Source organism: Rhinichthys klamathensis, unplaced genomic scaffold, assembly GCF_029890125.1.
Source record: "Rhinichthys klamathensis goyatoka isolate OS25496 unplaced genomic scaffold, OSU_Roscu_1.1 h1tg000071l_1, whole genome shotgun sequence".
NCBI classification, from domain to species: Eukaryota; Metazoa; Chordata; class Actinopteri; order Cypriniformes; family Leuciscidae; genus Rhinichthys; species Rhinichthys klamathensis.
In genome coordinates, this window is record NW_026606614.1 from 981,541 (window position 1) to 998,774 (window position 17,234).

Below are 17,234 nucleotides of genomic sequence, written 5' to 3' on the forward strand. Positions count from 1 at the left end.
CTGCTAGCACATTTGCACAGTAACTGTTACTACTCAAACCATGTTCATTTTACATCACATTACAAATCTACGTTATCTGGAAGCGTTAAAATGTGGTTTACATTTTTAAGCCTTGAAAGTCAGAATGAGTGATTGATGTGTTTAACCTAACTTGATTGAACTGGACATGACACCATTGCCTTATAATGGCGTGCATGTAAAAGAAGTAATTGGTGAGTGACTGAAAGTTCAAGAAAAGTGCAACATCCAGAGAAGTTCTATGCAAACAGAAAGTGAGAGAGACCACACAGATCATTGTGAAGGAGCTACTTGAGTACAGGGGAAATGAGCACAAGATGACTTTGAGGAGCTCTGCATAACACTGGCCTTTAGGGAAGAGTGGCACAAACTGCAAGACAACAGCCTCTGAAAGAACAATGTTTTGGAGTTTGTCAGGATATGATGTGAATTGTGGGATCCTGTGAGGTCAGACTAGACTAGAGCATTTTAGCCTAAATGCAGAGTCATTTCTGCTTTATCATCTTGTATGGTGGTCATGTGTGATTGGGTTTCATCAGAGAGAACCAGTTTAAATCTAAAAGTTTTGTCCTTGTGGGAACATTGGCATGATTCAGTTTAAAATGATTTCCCTACTAGTTGGATTGTGTGGGAAAAGCTCTGTGTATTTTGTGGCTATAGATTAGATATAGAACAAACCTTTTTTGGGTCAAACTCAAGACACTGCAATTACATACAAAATAATGAGAGTAATATTGTTGTTTTACCAATGGCAGAACTCAATTCTTGAAAAAAAATCCCCATCACTGACCAATTGATATGTATTTTTTTTTTTATTGATTTCACTCTTAATATCTGTACAAATACATCAAACTTTGTATATACATATGACATTTACATAAAAATACAAAACTATATATTTATAACTGAATTTTGTTTTTATCTTGAGATGTCTGAAAATAAAAATGCATTTTGACAACAAAGTGAAAACAGTGAAAAAGTGAACATTTTATATATTGATACGGAGTCCTCTTTGTGACCTTTTCTTTAGCTCTGCAAGAGCAATATAGAGCAGAATATTGGCAAAAACAAGACAAAAAGTTGCATGGCACGGTTTTCTCAAACAAGTATCACCCACTGCTAATTTCTTTAAACCCATCGCAAACTGTTGCTGTTGATGACACATAGCATTTTGTACAAGTTAATCATCAGGGGTTTCCTATATGAGAAACGGCTCATTTTCAATGTTATCCTGCTGCACCATATCACAAAACATTGAAGAACGTGCGAGAAAATCCCTTTGGTCAGTTACACTAAACTGTAAACAAAACCAGAAATATACATGTACATTAAAGAGTGACATTTTTTTTCCTATGCATTTCCATTTTTTTCCAATAAATAAACTCACAAGCTAACATGCAGGTATGTTTGAAATAAACATCTGTGATACAGAATTGACATTGATAAGCATTTATACAGCTCAGGGAATGCAATTTACAGCTTGCAGAAGACTCACACTTTACATGATAGCATTTTACCTCACAATAAATAACACTGCTTCTCTTTGGACAAATATATCTCTCGGTCATAATTTAAAAAAAGAAAGAAAAGGGAAAGACAACACAAGTGATAACAAAATGGCATGATAGACAAGTAAGCCAGACACTGTAAATGTATAAATTATAAAACAGAACACTGTATAAATAAACATCAAGCAGACTGAACTACATGTATACTTCTTTCTTTTTTCTCTGAAAAATAAATTAGCATACACATATGTACAGTGTGGACATGATTCCGTGCCCTAGGACTGTTCCACTGGTTGATAGGGCTTTATCCATCCAGTACAGGTGATAATTGGATATAAGCCATGTAGTCCTGGTCTTCCTCATCATCATCTTCCTCCTGGTCTTCAGTAATGGCTATATGGGAGAATACATGGTAGCTGTTGCATGAATATAGACCACAACAGCGCAGAATGTATGTGAGTATTTGTCTTTTTATCCCAAAGCCTCTGACAATCTAGTGGGTTTTAGGCTACTTGCCAGCTTGACCAGGTGCTCTGGCTCCCAAATTTATGCAACAAGATGTACATAATAAAGGAAGTCACTGGTGTGACGGGACAGGGCTGATCAGAGGCTTTAATGGCTCAGGTCTGTTTGGCAGATTTGCGAATCAAGACCAAAAATAAAATGCTCTTGCATTCTACGACTGGCTGCTTTTTTTCTGGTTTTGCGTCTATATCCATCACTTTGGATGCACTGTTGTGCACCGGTCGACCGTAGCTACGTGGTCAAGCAATGGCACAGTTCTGAGGTATATAATATATATAGGTATATATATTCTACATAAAAGTTTACATTGAAAAAATGACACAGGCAAAGCAATGAAACAAATAGTCCCTCACAAACAAATAGGACAACACGATCACAGCAGAACTGCACACACATATTCACCTTTCTAATGTTAGATGTCTAACAGCAGAGACTGAGAAATAATAACAATCTTGTCCTGCAAACTGTAAAATGCTGGAGTCATTCAAATCATGAGGTGATCATAAAGTTGGTCCCTTGAAATGATACCTTAAGGCACGAGAACATTAAGGTAAGCGATTCGTTCACATTGATCATTTGATTGGTTTGCTAGCACAAATTGGAATGTCTTTGATGCTGTATTATTGATAGCAGATCTAGCTTCATCAATTCATTCTCAAAGCTAGTTAACCATCTGTCGAAATAGGTAGTCTAGTTAACTTTTAAACAATGGCACCAATGTTACAATCACCTTATGCGAGTGTAAGGAAAAGGATTCGTGTCTTTTCAAACCCTCAGGGCTATTTATGTCATAGTGCATTTGAAATCATTGATTACAGCCAAACGCATAAATCAAACAAAAAACAAAATTTATAAAACACTTACATAATAACCATGAATATGGAATTGACAAGTTGATATGATTATATAAGTCTCTACATTACACTATAACAAAGGGGGAAATATGAACTCAACCTGCTGGTCAGTAACAGGTAAGAGCGAACTAGAATTCAAACATGATGATGTCCACTAACTGCAAAAGTTAGTCCGCACATGTTTTCTTGTTAGTTAAATGAAGAAAATTAGTATGTCAAAGGACTCCTTGAAAGAGCTCTTTGAAACATTTTTGTTTTTTTTATACATTGTTTTCATTGATTTCCATTGATTTAGTAGTTTTTTTTTAAATAAACATTTTGTTTCTTTTCGTTTTTTTCTTCTCAAGAAAATGCAAAATGAATGAAGCCAGCCAAAGAGGACATGCAAAGAACTTCCAATCATAAGTCCTTTCTGTAGCTTAACTCTTAGCAGCAGGAAGGGAATGAAGAGGCGTTATTTGGAGGGGTGGGAGGTTTTGGGGAGGAGGTTGCTTGGGGCAGCATTGGATTGTCTTTTAAGATGTATTACTTACAGTTGCAAGATCCTAAATGCTTAACCTCCAGGAGAACCCCCAAAGAGCAAGCGGCCTGCTTCATGGTGCACTCGCTGGGATATGTGGTGTTGTCGCTGGCGCACACGGCCTCCTCCGAGCGACTTTCTGGGCATGACTCCACACAAACTGAACAGCGCCCGCGACCCATCTTGGCATCCCATAGACACTTCTTCCCTGCGCTGCACTGGATATCATCGCATGACTTGGCCTCTGTAAACACAACAGAGGAAAAGAACCGTCAATTTCTACTGATAACACTCCAGTGTTCCATACAAAGAAATACATAAATGTAGTTGTTGTTGTGGAGAACTGTAGGCAAGTCACGCTCAGTTTGTTATAACACACGAGAGGAGATGATGTTGTTGCCAACATCAGGAAACAATTAGACGCCAATGACTTTCCTTTGCAAGTAATAATCCCAACTGGGATTGTTACGAAAGACTAATGGAACAGAATGCATTTGGGATTTCGCCATTGTTGCATTATGCACTCTGAACCAATACCCCACCAAAGTGCACTATTTCTATATTTGTAACTTTTCTCATTTAAATGAAACATCACAACTCCTAGCAAAATTTGTGTCAAAATAACTCACTGATGCATTTCCCTTCGTATGCCACTCCAATGGATCTACCGAGCAAGCACGTGGCTCTCCTTAAATGGCACGCGCTGGCGTAAACAATCCCATCGTTGCCACAAAGGTACTGATCCGGAGATGTAACCTCTGGGCATATGCGGTTGCATGTCACACAGTACGCGTTGTTTGTCTGGTCCACCACACAAGTCGAACTTCCCGGACACAGGACATCACGGCACGTCTCTGTGAAGATGAGAAGGGAAGACTGAATGATTTTCTTATTTTCACAACCAGTGACCTAGTTGACCAAAATATTTCTTTATTCGTATTTCATGTGTGACTTTATTTAGTATAAATACCTATTGTAAGTACTGCAGGGCTGGATAAAAGTGCTGAAATCTCTCTTATGATTAGACAGTTCTGTTGTTTTTGTAAGACTTTTTTTGTGTGAAAGCAGTGTTACATACTTTTGCATTTGCCTTGATACTGCACCTCCAGATCTGGGTGCCCTTTGCATTTGGATTTCAGAAGGGCACATTCATCTCGGTATGTTTTTCCGTCTGAGCCGCACACCGGCCCCTTCCAGGTGATGTTGGAGCAGTCTGGGGCGCAGACGCAGCGAGGCTTACTCCTCCTGTTCATTTTACATCTCTTCCCAGGGCCACAGTCCACATTATCACATGTCTCTAAAATTCAGAGAGGCACACAGGAACATGACATTTAAAAGCAGCTGAATCTAATTGAAAGATTTTATTCATTATTATTATTATACACTCATAGCACACATTAATAATCTATTATTAATTAATTGTATTTATTTGTTTTTATTTAGGCTATATTAAAGCAAGAAAGTGTGAGAGATGAGGACGGGGACACTGCGGCACAGTTTCTATGCATAACTTTTGAAATATGCATGTAATACGTTTTGATTACATATAATAGCAACCATATGCGTATTAGACGTTTCCACCTGAAAAAAACGAACATGGGATTCTACCTTTACAAGGTGTGCAGTTTGGAGCACCGCCATTGAAGATCATCCACCTGAATAATGTGCTGTTTGGCACATCTTCCTCGGTCCAAGATGTACCGAGCCTCCCACTCCGGCAGCATTCCTCTCGACTCATCCCAGGCATGTAGAGGACCTGACATCTCCCGTTCTTGCCTTGCTGTAGCCAGCAGTTACCAGCTGTAAACAAAAAGAAAAAGAGCCAGTCGTATTAAAGTCTGAAGCCAATGACCCAGACACAACACGTGCAGCCTGTATTAGCTGGAGCTCTCTTGCTCCCCCTCCCCCGCTGTATTTTGTCTGATTTTTCCCAACGTAATGCGACTATTTTACACTTGCATGCCTTCACCCAGACAACTCAAGGGCTCTGGGTCTGGTCGGGAATATGCTTTTCCTGTCGTCGATTATGTTATGACCGGGCAGAGACTTATTGTCTTAAATTAAGTGGCAGACTGTCAGACTCGTATAGCCTACCTATTTAAACAATGTGCATGGCAGTCTAGACTCCAGTTCCTCGAGCGCTCTGTGCCAACTGTCTGCGCTCATCACGTTTCACCACACTTACAGGAGCATTACAAACGCTGCTTTTACCAACACAAACGCATGTATCCGCTGCTCATAATAAGGTTCAGATATTTTTGTTTAACTGTCGGGTCAACCATGAGTGGAATTAGTCGTGTTTATTTATTACATTAGGCATTCGCGCCGGGGACAGCCTTCCACGAGCCAGACAATCCAATTAAATCATACAGTCACGCGAGCTTCATCAAACTTTGTTTAAAAAATGATCGTGCCCTTTTAATGACAGATACGCAAAGCGATTCAAATAATTAAATGCATTTTTGTTTGTGTGTGTGTGTGTGTGTGTGTGTGTGTGTGTGTGTCCACTGATATTTGGAAGCCAGACGAGTAGACAGTCTAAAATCACTATTTGAGAAAAAATGCAATCGAATGTCTAATGCATAAGGGTTTATTTGAGAGTGTGTTAAATATGCATTTAAACAAAACATTCATTCTTCATATTATTGATAGACAAAAAATACTATCATATTGATCAACATTTTATTCATTATTATCAAGACAAGAACTGCATCTCGGTGTCCTCTAGTTTTGACAATCTTGACGTGAGCATTTATTTTAGACAACGATACAATTTTCTGTTAAAATGTTCATTTCTTAATTTAGCCTGAATTTCGGCTGTTCTTTTCTTTTTTAGATAATGGTGCATGTAAGGACGCACCTGTCTCGAGGATACCAATGCAGGCGCGAGCCAAGAACAAAACTTTACAGTTGTCTAGTATTTAAGCAGCTCTCTACATTCTAAAGGAATACTTTAATTCTAAAGGAACTGCAGCCCAAGCCCATGTCTAAAGCATGTCAAAGAATAATTTTGAAGAAACAAATATAGAAAAAGTGCACTCACCTTGCACTTTTTGATCTTCAATCAAATAACATAGCCATAAGAGTAATAAAATCATTCCCGGGTGGAGGTGCTGACGCTTTAGCATCCTTAGCATGTTTAAAGAGAGAAAGAGTATTGAGACGAGCAGCGCAAAAGTAATCTTCTTACTCAGGCAGTGCTGAATGAACGCTGCTCTCAGAGTGCCACCTCTTTTTAAGTGTATAAGGGGTCTCGGGCCGACTGTCTGTGGTGTGGGCGGTCTTCCTCTCTGTGGGGGTGGGGAGAAAGACTTTTTCCCCCCCAAGTTCTTTCAATCCAAATCAGGTGACATAGCTGGTTGAAACTTTCTCTTGCCTCTAAATCACATCAGAGTTTTGCAGAATACTAAGTCGCAGGAAGCATTTAAATAAGATGGTCCAATTTGTATCTTGTAACCAAGAACCATCCTTATGGATATCCAGAACTGATCAGACGTGGATGTGACTTTACAATTACACAGGGAAATAATATTAGCATAAACAGCATTTTTAAACTCACACCAAAGACACAGTTACCAATGAATATTGCGTGTTTAGTGTTAACAAAAGGGAACATGTTTGTAGGTGAATGATTCGATAGCCTTAAGACTCTATAGGCGGGTGTGAATTACAAATACAACTGCACATTGATAGCCTGCGACAGTCTCCACAAACCTTTGCGGAGATGGGAAATGTCACAACTTTCTAGGCCATGACAGGTCTGATTAACAGTAGCCTAAGGGTGTTAATTTAATACAAGGTTACTGCCGAAAGGTGATCTGAGCAAGGAGACAATGGATTACAGAATAAAAGCGAGAAAGACTATTATTAGACGAGACAGGTGTTGCGGTCTCCTTTCGGGATCACAATCTATATCCCATTCAATTTCCGAACGGCGGTGGCGCGAGGCAGACTACACGGAATTCATTTCCATAGAAGTGAGACACGCGACGCGAGACTGACTGGAGGAGGATTTAGCCTCTGTGCTGGAGGCGCACGCGCGACCTCTTCTGCAAGATTCTTGAAGCACAGAAAACAGACGTGTGCGCGCACGCTCAACTTCACTTCACTTAGGCCATTAGCTACATGTTAGTTTAGAGGACGGGAGTATCGTATGTTGAAGGAGACTGTAGCGAACACACGAGATTTCGGAGTATCTGTTTCTTTATTCAACTTTTAGATTTTATTTTTATTTAGGCAAAACCAGTCATTATACAAACGTGTGTATGATAGCCTAATTGCGATGAATTGCACATTAATCTTGGCTACAATTTCTGTATGTGTCTATTTGTAAGCCAACCGTATTTAAAATATATTTTTCTACAAATCAGACAATCTGCAATTAGGCTATAGTTATGCTATAATTAATCGATTAAATAAAAATTCCAGTTTGTTTGAGTCAGATTAGCCTAATTTTTATGTTATTTGAAAATGATTAGCCTATGTTTTCCATTCAGAACTGACTGTCCTTCTGACACTTTAACTTCATGTTTGTAGACTATAGCCAATAGGCTACATAAAACTCCAGGAGAGTATATCTAATTGTAGCCTGTACGTTTAACTTTTGGCACAAACAGACTTTATACAAAGTCTACTTCCCAATACTTTGGCAGTGATTTCATTTTAATAATAGGCTATCTGCGTTTGACAAAGTCTCAGGGTCTGATCAAAGCATGAAGGCTAAAACATTTTTGTTCAAGCCAAGAAATTATAAAACATTTTACACGTATTTCCACTGACTGTCAGTTACAATGAGCCAACCGGATGACAAGCATAGCCCAATGACTGGGAGTGTAGCCTATCATTAGAACAAGTTCCCTAGCTGCAATGTTTGTCCTGGGTCACGTGGTGCACGTTGAGACAACTAAGCATTGCTTTTCAAAAACACGTATCCAAAACAAAATCCACATTCCAAACCCCCCATTATTTAAATATTATGAATAAATAATATTTGGTCGATAGAATATTTAGTTGATGTTCTAACTACCAATATGATGTCCTGTGTTTCCAGATATGCAAAATGATAAATAAACCTAGCCTGACTTATTACGAATTGTTAAAATACGGTGGAAACCAAAGTAAATAAAACAAATATATATATAAACAAATATAGCTAAAGTCACCTTATACTTTTGTTATGAAGGCCAAAACCTTCATAAGGTTCCTCCAGCTATATATTGTTGTCGTCACCTTAACAGTTTTATTGAATAATAATATGCTGACATCTAGTGGCAGTGTAGTGCTTGTACAGTTGTTGCTAACTTTGCATTTAGACACAAAGACATTATAACATAGAGGTTTTGGAGCTATTTGACAGCGACTCACAAAATAATACAAAATCAAAACGTGATTACCTTAGTCAAAGATCAGATCAGGAACAGAATGTATTATTCATGCCTCAGTATCCACTAGATTGCTTCCAAAAATACTGCAAACAAGCTTTAGCTCAGACCTCAGGAACCAGTAAATTACATGAACCCAGCAGGTGGATTTTTAAACCATTCAAAACAAACAGAATGTTCTGAAACAAACTGGTCTGAAAATAAAGGCACCTGGGAAAGGTAAAAAGGTCAAGATGTGAGTAATAGTTCCAAGTGGTTTCTGAGCTAATCCCTCCCCTCTGGAAGTATTTTCTGAATATTTATCAGAATGTGGTTTTCATAGCAGACCTAGAAATATGGTTGGAATTATGTTTTTATAAATGACAAAACTAGGAAGCTTCACAAATGTCACTCTTTTATTAAAACTGGACTAAAACAAGTGGGTTTTGAAACTAAATCTTTGGGAATAAAAAAGAAAAAGAAAAAGAGGTTTACTCAGTTGAACAATACTGAGAGAGCCAAAAAATCACTCTCTAGAACATTCTCATGCACGGTTCCATGCTGGTGGAATGATCTCCCCACCGTCATCCGGAATGCAGAATCCCTGACAACATTCAAAAGACAACTGAAAACTCATCTCTTCCGTGAGCACTTAACCTCATAATATTTATATATATATATATATGTATACAGTGGGGAGAACAGGTATTTGATACACTGCCAATTTTGCAGGTTTTCCCACGCAATTTTCTTTTAGAAACAAACTTTCTTGTATTATTTTCATGTTATCACTGTGAAGCTGCTTTGATACAATCTGTATTGTAAAAAGCGCTATATAAATAAAGGTGACTTGACTTGACTTACAAAGCATGTAGAAGTCTGTAATTCAACAATACTCTTCAACTGTGAGTGACGGAATCTAAAACAAAAATCCAGAAAATCGCATTGTATGATTTTTAAGTAATTCATTTGCATTTTATTGCATGACATAAGTATTTTATACATCAGAAAAGCAGACCTTTTGGTACAGAAACCTTTGTTTGTAATTACAAAAATCATATGTTTCCTGTAGTTCTTGGCCAGGTTTGCACACACTGCAGCAGGGATTTTGGCCCACTCCTCCATACAGAGCTTCTCCAGATCCTTCAGGTTTCGGGGCTGTCGCTGGGCAATGCGGACTTTCAGCTCCCTCCAAAGATTTTCTATTGGTTTCAGGTCTGGAGACTGGCTAGGCTACTCAAGGACCTTGAGATGCTTCTTACGGAGTCACTCCTAGTTGCCCTGGCTGTGTTTCGGGTCATGCTGGAAGACCCAGCCACGACCAATCTTCAATGCTCTTACTGAGGGAAGGAGGTTGTTGGCCAAGATCTCACGATACATGGCCCCATCTATCCTCCCCTCAATACGGTGCAGTCGTCCTGACCCCTTTGCAGAAAAGCATCCCCTAAGAATGATGTTTCCACCTCCATGCTTCACGGTTGGGATGGTGTTCTTGGGGTTGTACTCATCCTTCTTCCTCCAAACACGGCTGTGGCGAGCAGGACGAGGTCCGAGCAGGACGAGGTCGAGGGCCGTGGGAGAACGGCGCAAGGCCGGTGGCGTGATTGATAATGAGCGAAACCTGCATGACGCACCGGTCTCGTATCTCTCACGGAGGAGCGGAGGCATAAAGGAGGAGCGACGACAGTGAAGATCAAGAGAGGAACAGGCCTGTTCCTGTGTTTTGTATTGTTAGTGTTTTATTATGTGACAGCAGTCGTCCGTGAGGGGCTGCTTTCTTTTACTTTCATTTTGTATGTGTTTATTTTATTATTAAATTGTTGAATGTTCGCCGGTTCCCACCTCCTTCTTCCCATAACATCTGAACTGTGTTACAACGGCGAGTGGAGTTTAGACCAAAAAGCTCTATTTGTGTCTCATCAGACCACATGACCTTCTCCCATTCCTCCTCTGGATCATCCAGATGGTCATGGGCAAACTTCAGACGGGCCTGGACATGCGCTGGCTTGAGCAGGGGGACGTTGCGTGCGCTGCAGGATTTTAATCCATGACGGCGTAGTGTGTTACTCATGGTTTTCTTTGAGACTGTGATCCCAGCTCTCTTCAGGTCATTGACCAGGTCCTGCCGTGTAGTTCTGGGCTGATCCCTCACCTTCTTCATGATCATTGATGCCCCACGAGGTGAGATCTTGCATGGAGCCCCAGACCGAGGGAGATTGACCATCATCTTGAACTTCTTCCATTTTCTAATGATTGCGCCAACTGTTGTTGCCTTCTCACCAAGCTGCTTGCCTATTGTCCTGTAGCCCATCCCAGCCTTGTGCAGGTCTACAATTCTATCCCTGATGTTTATCCCTTATCCCCTTACACAGTCTGTTTGATTGAGTGTGTGGACAGGTGTCTTTTATACAGGTAACAAGTTCAAACAGGTGCAGTTAATATGGTAATGAGTGGAGAACAGGAGGGCTTCTTAAAGAGAAACTAACAGGTCTGTGAGAGCCGGAATTCTTACTGGTTGGTAGGTGATCTACTTATGTCATTCAATAAAATGCAAATGAACTACTTAAAAATCATACAATGTGATTTTCTGGATTTTTGTTTTAGATTCCGTCACTCACAATTACAGGCTTTCCACATGCTTTGTAAGTGGGAAAACCTGCAAAATCGACAGTGTTATCAAATACTTGTTCTCCCCACTGTATATACAGTATATATATATATATTCTTTCCTTTTCCCTTAATCCTCCCTTGTCTGGCTTATTCTACTCTGAGAAATGCCTGCACTTTGTATTTTGAGCACTTCTTGCGTCGGTTTTGCCTCTTCACAATGACTCGCTTATAATTTAGTCCTAATTTGTAAGTCGCTTTGGATAAAAGCGTCTGCTAAATGACAAAATGTAAACGTAAAACCAATTTTTTATAGACACGCTAGAATAGAGTTCAGCAGCAGCGTTGAGGTGCTGGATGTTCTTGTGCTTTATTGCACATATTTTCCACTCATTTCTCAACCTCTTGTCATGACACTGCCCATCATCTATCCTGTTTTACCATTTAAGGAGTAAGCAAAAAGAGAGAAAATAAGCAAGAATATCTGATATCTGATTACAGTTGCATGCAGTGGTGTTCTGAAATGAGGAGTCCTCAGTTTTTTTAAATAAATAAAATGTAAATTCATATCCCATGCAGTTACACTTAATTTTGTCACATTTCCCTGGTTAAAAGAACATTACTTTAAATTACATCACCATATTTTGGATTTTGGATTTTGGATTTTACATAAACAATGTAATTTATGCTCTATTTATTAAAACCAAGGATAAATCTCGTCAAGTTAGAGTTAAGCATTTTTATATTCATTCCAAAACAATAACTAAAGGCAGTAACATTTTAAACAATATATTTTACTTGTGAACTGATGTTCAGCTGTTCTTTTTAATAGTCAACTAATTTTCAGAGCATCAGGCATCAAGCTCAGTAAACACGTGTCCCAGACACGAAGATCTAAGTATTTCACCAAGCTTATGGGTCACTAAAAACCCCACAGTCATCAAACTCAATGGGCTCAGGGGAGGCAAGAGACGAGGCCTCCCGCTGCAACTTTACCTGCTGCTGTCGCGGGTGGATAGTGTTACTTGCTTAAAACGTTTACGTAATAAAATTACATAATGTCACATTGCGTTGTTTTATTTTTACAATATGGATTGTTTTCCTCATCCAATTTTTTGAGGAGGCACCGCCTCCCTTGACCCCTCGGAGGAAACGCCCCTGTCTAAGTAATTCTGTTGTTTTGTCTTGGAAAAAGAAATAATAATAATAATAATAATAATAATAATTGCAATGCAGTAAAAAGAAATGCAGTAAAAGCAGTGTAAAACAAGTCACCACATTTGGATTGTGACTGTGCAGTAACTTTAGATTAACCTTAGAATAAAAGCAAACTCTCAGAGCTAAATTTAGACTCTAAATAGTTGTTGTTTTTTCCAATTGTACACTGAGCTCAAAAAGCATTTATTAAACACAGTGAACGAGCTGCATTCAAAGCCCTATAAATTATGTGGCCGCTTATTCCATATTAATGCGCTATTTAGGAATTTGCTTGGCACCTGCACACAGCCTACAGTTATAATAATGAACTATATTATTTGGAGGAATTATTATTAATTCTGATAATAATGAATGTAGCTATTGAACATTGGTGAAAAACATGTCGTCATTATACAACCTAAAATCACTTATTATCATTAGTGTCAGTCTGTGGATCATAGAGGAAGTGTCTCACAGATAAAGTCCAGTACTTTTCTTCTTCTTTTTTTGATAATATTCAATAGAGTTAGTAAGTGTTTCAATAACCTCTGCTTAGACTCGCTCTGCACTTAACACACTGTTTACAGCCTTGGGAAACATTTAAAGTCACCATGTGGTCAATAATTGTAAATTAAATGTAATGTAAATTAAAACTCATCTTTAATCACCAAAAGGACATATTTAAAAAAAGAAAAATCCAGTGAAAATGATTTCCTCATGCCTTAAAATAGCTTGAATGTAACTCTACACCCTTGCTTCATTTAGTATATGCGGATCCATGAATATGCATATTAGTCCCCACCTCCCCTCACTCACAGCTTGGACAACCTGATCCACTCTGACAACTTTACTGTAAACACTGCACAATGTCAAGTGGAAATATTGGTTTAATTCAGCCATATGTTTCAACCAGAAAATGATCCAGAAGAAGAAGAAGAGCGAATTATACAGGCTTGTCTGCAAGTCGATGTCTCAGAATGGTAATACGTTTTATGCAGGGCTAGACATTCACTTTTTTGCTCACCAGCCACTGTGGCAATTGGTTTTCTTTCTCAACTGTATACGTTCACTTAAAACATAACTGACTATTTACGTGAATACTCCCCAAGACCGGCATTTTGACATTTTGTGTTTATTTGACTGTTTAAGCGCAATAAGCAGCTAAAAAGAACTCAATATAGTACTGAGATGCGACTTTATGTGTGCACACTTTGGGTGTGAGCACAAAATCTACAGGAATGAGTAAAATTATTAGCAATACGCACAATCCCGTGCCATAGTTCAAGCCCTAGAGCTAGTAACAAGTGAGTGAGAGGAGGCGGATTTGTTCTAACTCGGTGTTGGAGAGATGAGAGAGCTAGAAAGCACAACTGGTATTGTGTATCTATTCTGCGTAAAATTAGTAATAATATAAAATAAAATTCAACCCGCCAAAGTGGCTATAGGAGTGACTGCATTACAAGCCACTGCTGAAATACACCCGCATTTGGCTGATGTTAATGTTAAGCCCTGGTTTTAGGCTATGTAAAGCATATTAAAAACAACACATAGAAATATAAACAACATTAAAAACTTGATTTTTACCACAGGGGGTCTTTAACAGTACAAGTCTACTTACAGTACAAAACCATAGGTGATGCTCAAATAGTCAACAGCAACTGACTGAAAACCCAATATAAGTGTGGAAATAGTGCACATGAGCACCAATGTTCATGCAAAACTATTTCCAAGAGCACCATCTAGTGGATTATAAAAGGAACCACAGAAGTCTTCTGAACAGTATGTTTCCAGCAGCCATCCAAACCCGTTTATCCTCCGTTGGGCCAATCCCAGCCCTCTCTTACAATTTATGCAACATTGTGATGCAATATAATTATATACTAATAGTAGTTGAAGTATAATATATATATATATATGCAGTTATCATAATATGACTCTGTGTGTGGGTGTAGTAGGTCTTGGTCTTTCCTGCATTACTGCACTCTACAGCTTGGCAGAAGGAAAAAAAGTTTATAGTTTGAACTACAGTCCCAACATTTAAATTAAAATCAGTTTGAATCAATCTACTTGAAAAACTTCTAAATATATCCATAACTAAATTTATTATGTATAATCTTTTTTATTATTATAACACATTATTAGTAGTCTATATACAAAATCATCTAAGAAAAGCTGGGTCAAAGGCATTCTTTCAGTTTGTCATAATCCACAGAAGATACATATAATATCAGCTACATTAATCCTTAATGTTAAGGTCCTCGATCAAGCTGGATTTATTGAGTCTTTAAAAACTGCTGAACATGCCTCATGTGGACTCTTCTGCTGTGTACATTTTGTCAGAGGCAAGTGTGTGTGTGCATGTCTGTATACCTATATTTTGGGGAAGAAATTAGCTAAAACTGACAAAACCACCTTTTGGGGACATTTGTATAAAATAATAATAATAATAACACCGTGTGTGTGTGTGTGTGTGCGTGTGTGTGTGTGTGTGTGTTCAAAGGTAATGACTACTGGTTGCCTAACTAGTAATTGTTACCTGTGTGTTTATGGAACAAAATACAAATACCAAAAACTGATTGCTCAATTTCCCAATAAGTAATTACACGGTGTGACAGTATCATACCAAAATAATTACAGACTAGGCTACCTGTGATTTCATGCTGCATCTCAGCAGAGTAACAAGCTTGGTTTGCCATTATAAGCTGAAAAGGAGTTTGCCTTATCTGACATAATTTTACCTTGTTGCTGGTAACGTGTAAAGCATAACAGTGACTGTAAAAGATGTATTTTATTTATGGGAGTGGCATATGTTGAGTTTTGATATTTGTATAGGGTCATTGGGCTTGTTTTGGGCTATTTTTTGAGTGGTGCTTGAGCTGGTTTTGTTACACAGACCTGGCAATCCCGTAAACAGCTAACCTAGCTAGTTCTTTTTATTGTTTGCCTTTTATTCAATTTTAATATTCCAATGTTAGTAAAAAGAAGAATTTTTTTTATTATAATAATAATAGAAAAACCTTAGATATCAATCTGCATATCTGATGAACATTGGCCACGCTAATCTTTAGTAGCTTCTTTGAAGGCATCGTGAATAAAACAGCTCAATATTTAACAAAGAACATACAGACCTGAACCGGAAGCAATGCAACCTGTTTTACAGAATAAGGAAGTTTGTTGCGCATGTGACATTCAGCATATTTATTAACAATGCAGCGCTTTTCCTATAGATGGCAGCATTTATCAACATTTTAGACTTCAAACATAAAGTCTCTGACTGGAATGGAAACAGCGCTGTTTAAGGAATCATGGCTTTGCATTTAAGTGTATTATTAGGGTAGTCAAATGAATGTTAATAATTATGCTGATATGGAGGCTGTAGCGATGAGGTAAGGAGCACTGGACACTCCACTGACTCCATGATACACAATGTAATCCTGATGCTCTTTGACTACACATGGTCCCACAACATTGATCAGGGAGCTGAACGATTCCCATGGTGTTCCACAAGGATCCCATTTCTAAGGAAAAACAAGCTGAAATCAATCTCTGTCAGCTGTTGGCCTGACAAGGTCAATAAAAGATAAACCCACCATAAGAGATAACCTAGTCTAGACATTATTGCTTTCATGACAATGTATTTCTGTTGATGGAGTTTCAGATCAAAAGGTTGATGTAGCTGCAATAAAGTTATTAGTCAGCATCAAAAGATGAAAATTAGATCACTTGTGACAAGTTGTGAGGAGGTGTTCTGACTTGCTCTGGCTTTTATTGTGGTCTCACCTATATGTTTCTTTTGAGCAGTTAGCTGGTATCTGCTATCCAAACCAGCAGATCAAAGTTAATATTGCTTTTGTGTAACAGTGATTTTAGGACGTTGATGTAATATGAAACCGATTCAAATAACACATATCATGAACAGGGGTGTACTAATCTTTGATCAGCAACTCTTGGAGAAGTGTCAATCAAAACCTGCAAACATAGCCAGTGTCTGATTGGCCAGCAGCCAGAAGCTCCTAAAGTGACACAGCAGAAAAAAACATGAGATTTCATGTGCGCATGCACAAGAAAACTACATATTTATTAACTGGAAATGGTAGAGATGCGGTCACATCAGCGAAATTTCATGGACAAAAAGATCTATTTCTATTTTCAGTAGTGCAGCAACGTATGAAGCGCAGCTCGAACAAAAGTCACTTTCAACCCAAGCAGCTTTCTGTTGATAAACGTGACAAATCCACATCAACTTGAACCTGTTGCAAAATCTGCTTGCGGGAATCAAATCAGCAAAATTTCACATAAATGTTGCTTATTTAACACGTGTGGACACAAACATTTTCCTGAGCTCATGTTAAATTTTGCACCAAGTGCATGTAAAAGAGACTTATGCCTGTATGCCAAAATTTACTCGTGCACATACGAAAGCCTCAAGGTTTTTCTTATTCGCAAATGTCACTCCGTATAACACTTAAATAATGAAACAAAAAAGTAAACAAAAGCAAATTCAGTCCATTGCATAAATTCTGCACCATAATGTCCATTCCATTACTAATACAAAAGACACGATTTGGAATGGGACACGATTTTAAAATTACAATACATCTTCAGTATTTGTTCCAAAAATACAACTACTTAAACATATATCTCT

At 38.3% G+C, this 17,234-nt stretch overlaps 1 protein-coding gene across 2 annotated transcripts; it reads right to left on the reverse strand.

The window, feature by feature from the left end:
• Positions 1–1,246: 1,246 nt before the first annotated feature.
• Positions 1,247–6,667, reverse strand: fsta (follistatin a). 2 transcript variants are annotated; one of them, XM_056250585.1, is made up of 6 exons: positions 6,469–6,666; positions 5,034–5,225; positions 4,504–4,722; positions 4,055–4,279; positions 3,439–3,669; positions 1,247–1,919 (listed from the first exon to the last, which is right to left on the reverse strand). In XM_056250585.1, exons 1-6 carry the CDS (start codon positions 6,560–6,562, stop codon positions 1,831–1,833), a joined length of 1,050 nt encoding a protein of 349 aa, XP_056106560.1. In that variant the 5' UTR covers positions 6,563–6,666; the 3' UTR covers positions 1,247–1,830. The 2 variants fall into 2 exon arrangements, with proteins under 2 accessions (XP_056106560.1, XP_056106561.1); XM_056250586.1 differs by having other exon boundaries at positions 1,828–1,942; positions 6,469–6,667.
• Between the last annotated feature and the right edge of the window lie 10,567 nt (positions 6,668–17,234).